We start from the raw sequence: 4,952 nt of genomic DNA, 5'->3' as shown, positions 1-4,952 counted from the left end.
GATGAAGAACAAACATCCTGAATTACAATCATAAAGAAAAGGGAAGAATAAACCAAAAAAATAGAATGAAATATGCAAATCCCCTTCTTGTTCTCTAAGCTCCTTCCTCTCCCAGGTCTCTAAGATCCCCTAAATAAACCCTACTTTTGTCTATTTATAGCCCTAATATCGCAAACTGACGTCCCATCTAATTTGGATTTGAACAGAATGAGATAAGAACGAATAATTTTCAAAATTTAAATATCGGGCCACAACACTCAATGCCTCTCACCGCAACACTTTAGTCTCGGGTCTTGAGGATTTCTGAAATTCCTTTGGGCGCCACGACAAACAAGTTCATCCCGCCGTAGTGGTTTTGTCTCAGGTCCCCAACTATGATTTTCCACATGCGTGCGTCGCGACGCTTAAGTCCTTCTTGCCGTGACACTTTCCTCTCAGGTAAGTTACGTAAATTGTCACGTAAGAGGCCGCTGCGGCACTTGAGAGCTCCCCCGCCATGGCGGTTTTCACATTTTTGCTGAACTTCATATTTTTCTTCCAATTTTGCCTCGTATTGCTTCCCAGATCTGACTTCAAAGCTATTCCACATATTGGATCAAAAATCAAAATATTGGAAAACAATTCGTGTTGACATGCTTGGCCCAAGTAGGTTTAGGTGGAATGAATCACAAAATCTATAGAAATATGTGGGGATAACGTATAGGAATCATGTGTCATTCAAGATTTAGTTGTTGAAAAAGCACAAAATAAATAAATAAATAAATAAATAAATAAAATGCTTATAGTTTAGACAAAATTGATGTCCCAATATCAATACTATGACATCTCATGTGAGCAAGATAAGTAATAGTAGTTTACATTAATGCTAAGAAAATTGATTGAATAACAAAATAAAAAAACTACTATACTTACAAGAAAGATTCGATATAAGGGTAATTTGTTGAACAAAGGCGAAAGGTCATTGTATAGCCTATGAAATGACTCATCCTTCTATTCAAGATTAAATAAAGGTAACAAATTTAAAAAAAGTTAAATGGGGCGTATCAAGGTAGGTATGGGAAATTCGCATACTTGCCCAGCCCCACCCCATTGCACCGCATTTAATTTTTTTTATGGGACGGAGATGAAAATTATTTGAAATAGACAGGATGGGTTGGGATGAGGGTGATTTGTTTCGAACCTGCCCCGTTACCATCTCTATTTGTATTAGTAGTTAAATAAATTTTTGATTTTATCTTTTGAAGAAATTCTCCTCTCACTCATTTTTCTTATGTGTAATTTATTTTGTTTTTTTTTTATTTTTACTTTAATATGTTTGGAACAAATTACTAGAGTTAATTAAAAATACTAGGTTATGTGATTTTATAATTAAGTAAATGTTCGTGATAAACTTTTTATTTTAAAATGGACTAGTGCAATCATATGTGTAAATGATTGAAAAGGTCAATAACTTGGTTGATATGTTTAGTCTTTGTGGTCTTTTAATATGGATTATTGTTATTATATATGTGAATGATTATCAAGGTTTGATTAATTTATCACTATGTCATTTTTCTATTACTTTTAATATGTATTTGTATTGCTAAGGTTATAACTTGGTTGATATATATGCTTGGCCTTTGTGGACATTTGACATGGGTTATCCTTATTCAACATGTCAATAGTGATTAAGGTTTTGATTAATTATTATTCATGCTATTCTTTGTGAACTTTTGGAACATGCATCTAAATTATTATATATATTATGATTTCATCTGCATAGTTTGTATAGAACCCTGCACTTATTTTCCTTCTAATTATTGTTGATGAGAGAGAGAGAGAGAGAGAGAGAGAGAGAGAGAGAGAGAGAGAGGGAGGGAGGGAGGTCCACCCTCAAGAAAATAAAACAAAATCAATGAGCCAAAGATTTGTTAGGTCCACCCCCAAGAAAATAAATACAATCAGATGAGCCAAAGAACCGTTAGCTAGCTTCTTGTGTCTTCACCTGCTCATGGAAAGAAACAAAGAAAAAGGAGACAGCGATGTTTTGAATTTTCAGCCCTATGTGTATTTTTCTATCCTTCAACCACCTACTTGACCTGCCAATTTTCAGTGCCACACCAGATAGTTCACACCTCTCTCTCTCTCTCTCTCTCTTTCTCTCGGCATCTCCTTTTTGAAAAGTTCATCCATGACCAAAGGTCCGTCTGCATTCACAAAATAAAGAAAAAGTAAAGTTCCGTAATTCATTGCCATACAATTTCATATTGTCTTGCTATGACTATATGTGTAAAGTGCTCCACAATTATGTTCTGTATGTTGTTAGGAGACCATATATATCAGTAGGAAAATCTAAAATCATTGCGATTGGGATTGAGGAGGCCAGGTCCAGCTCTTCTCTCTACACAACATATGGCATATCACACCAGTTTGTTTTCTCACTGCCAAAGCTCCATGGATCTTGAAAGCTTTGGAGTTACTGATTCAGGTACTACTCTCATTTTCTTAATTACTGCTGTTTAATTATATATATTTGCTAATATATAACATAAAGACTCTTAATTTCTGTGTGTTTACATGTATCTATGCTGCAGTAATGGAGTTGCCCTTCTTTTTCGACACCACATCTAGAAGTGGGTACCTTGAAGATGCCATTGCTGACTGGAAATATGGTTTCGAGCAGCAACAAGTGCTGCCTCACTCTCCTGATCGAATGGTTTGATTTCTCTGAAACTTCTTCTCCACCTCTTCATTACTTTCAGTGCTTTTCGAGTCCTTGGATAGAGAGTTGACCTCATGTTTTCAGTCTTCTCCATGACAGAATAGCCACAATTTGGGGGATCAAGTAGACCCACTTCTGAATTTTACCTCTATGGCAGCCTATTCTAGTCTTTCAGGTAAAAGCTACATAGTTCCTTATCTGTTTAGCTTTCATGTACTGCATTATGCTTCGCATATTTGAAGACTATTGAGTAAGACTTCATTTTTTTTTTCCCTCATTTTTGCCCTGTTACATAAATTTTTTTCTAGATGTAAAATAAAAAGATTATCGAGAGGGGTCCGAAAGCCCCCAAACCAAGAACAGAAACGGAAGCCTTTCAATTCACTCCCCATTCTCTCTTAAATAAAGCTCGCCCTCAAGCCCTGGGCAGGTCGGCCAGGTCTTTCCCTGTTGTTCTGTTCCCACCACGAGAAAGACGACTGAAATTTTATACCCCTCCATTTGAGACCTTGTTTTCAACAGTTGAACTTGCCAACATAGGTTTCTCTCAACGAAAAATAAATATAAAACCAGGAATTGCAGTTGGACCACAAGAATCCTGGAATTTTTCAAATATTGGCAGCTGTGGGCACACATCCCCATTCTAAATAGGATAGACACACTTTAACGGTGTGCATTCTGATATTAAGATTGAAAGATGTTTGTGTTTCTGATTTATTTTTTCAGTCTCACTTTCAAATCAATTCTTCCAATTGTTTCAAACTGGCCTAAGAATCCTATCAACAATCTCTACAGAAACCAATGCTGGAGGTGCAGAACAAGAAGCCATTCACTCTTGTGCGAAGTCTTCTTTACAGAAGGGTGCCATGTCTAAAAGTTCACACGGCATAGCTTCCTCATTTCCGAGTATTCTTTTTACTAAGAACTGCTCTCTCAGTTAATGCCCAAAATCAAGGGCTTCTTCACTCTTTCTTTCTTTATTGTTCTTTCTCCTTTTTCCCTTTCGCACTTTATCTTTTCAAGAGATGCTTCCTAATGCATGCATGGATGGGTTGTTGTCCAGAGAAGAAGATAGCTTATCCATTTGATGTAGTGAAGCCTGGAGGAGTTGAAGGAGATGTAACCCTAAAAGATATAAATCATCGAATACTCATGCGACCAAAAAGGCCCATTCCACATCCGGTGGGTGACTATGCAGCTCATCCCTGTGCTTCTCCTGCCAGTGGTTTCGGTATCTCTGGAAAATCAGTAGTGGCCCTCACTAAAATTCACACACAGGGAGGAGGCACCATCACTATTGTCAGGACGAAGAGCTAAAACAAAATTTGCTTCTCACTTCTATTTGTTATAGAGCATTTCATGCTATTATCATTTGCATATATAGTTTGCATATATGTAGCTAGAACACTATATATTCATAATCTCAAGAAAGAGAGTTAGCAAGAGGGTCTCAACTAGCCATTTGCCTGCTTTTATTTTAGAATCAAATGCTTGGGTGCCAAAAATGTTTCCATATATGTTGTTAATAAACATTAGAGTCTGTCAAAACAATAATTCAAATATAGTTTGCAAGAATTGAAAATTTTCTTGGTTGAAGCATGCATGCATGCATATGGTAGATATGGTCTCTTGAATGAAGCTTGGAACACTTTAACTATTTAACAACCTCAAATGATTAACAACACTAAAAAATGGTTATGATAATCTTCTCACTAGTCTTTTGTGATTTTTTTTTTTTTTTTGTAATAATTAAACTTGGGTAGAGCATAAACTTGTAAACAAAACCATAAACATTTTTAAAAATTCCAATATATAAAATGCTATTAGCAAGACATAGATATTTATTTTTATGTCAGAGATCATCATTTTGAGACCATCATTTTGATATTAACTATAATATAACATATTTAAATTTATTAAATACAAATTTATTCTTCACATTAGTATATATTTAGTATATCGAAGTCATATTTATTGTTATCCAACACATGTGTTAATGTAATGATATATATATGTAAAAAAAAAAAAAATAGTACTATATGTTTATTATTGATATTTTATTATTTTAAAGTTCCATTCAAAATGTCTGAAAATAAATCTCACCTATGGATAACAACCTAGTATTACCAATACATATAATACGCTTACAATGTCAATGTCTTTTGTCAATTTATGTGATTTCCAAAAATTCAAGATTTCCAATTTTGCCAAAATTTCCAAAATTTATATCTTGTGTAAAATCAAATGTAAA

The 4,952-nt window shown here is 34.7% G+C and overlaps 1 protein-coding gene across 3 annotated transcripts; it reads left to right on the top strand.

The window, feature by feature from the left end:
* The first annotated feature begins 2,089 nt into the window (after positions 1-2,089).
* Positions 2,090-4,255, top strand: LOC117912348 (protein XRI1-like). 3 transcript variants are annotated; one of them, XM_034826901.1, is made up of 6 exons: positions 2,090-2,210; positions 2,306-2,467; positions 2,574-2,695; positions 2,801-2,876; positions 3,497-3,637; positions 3,765-4,255. In XM_034826901.1, the coding sequence occupies exons 2-6, from the start codon at positions 2,392-2,394 to the stop codon at positions 4,016-4,018; spliced, it is 669 nt and encodes a 222-aa protein (XP_034682792.1). In that variant the 5' UTR covers positions 2,090-2,210; positions 2,306-2,391; the 3' UTR covers positions 4,019-4,255. The 3 variants fall into 3 exon arrangements, with proteins under 3 accessions (XP_034682792.1, XP_034682794.1, XP_034682793.1); XM_034826902.1 differs by having other exon boundaries at positions 2,163-2,180; XM_034826903.1 differs by having other exon boundaries at positions 2,093-2,467; positions 3,497-3,607.
* The last annotated feature ends 697 nt before the right edge of the window (positions 4,256-4,952 follow it).

Source organism: Vitis riparia, chromosome 4 (genome assembly GCF_004353265.1).
Source record: "Vitis riparia cultivar Riparia Gloire de Montpellier isolate 1030 chromosome 4, EGFV_Vit.rip_1.0, whole genome shotgun sequence".
In the NCBI taxonomy this organism is placed as follows: domain Eukaryota; kingdom Viridiplantae; phylum Streptophyta; class Magnoliopsida; order Vitales; family Vitaceae; genus Vitis; species Vitis riparia.
The sequence above is the reverse complement of the archived record's forward strand: the minus strand, read 5'-3'. Positions and strand labels throughout refer to the sequence as shown.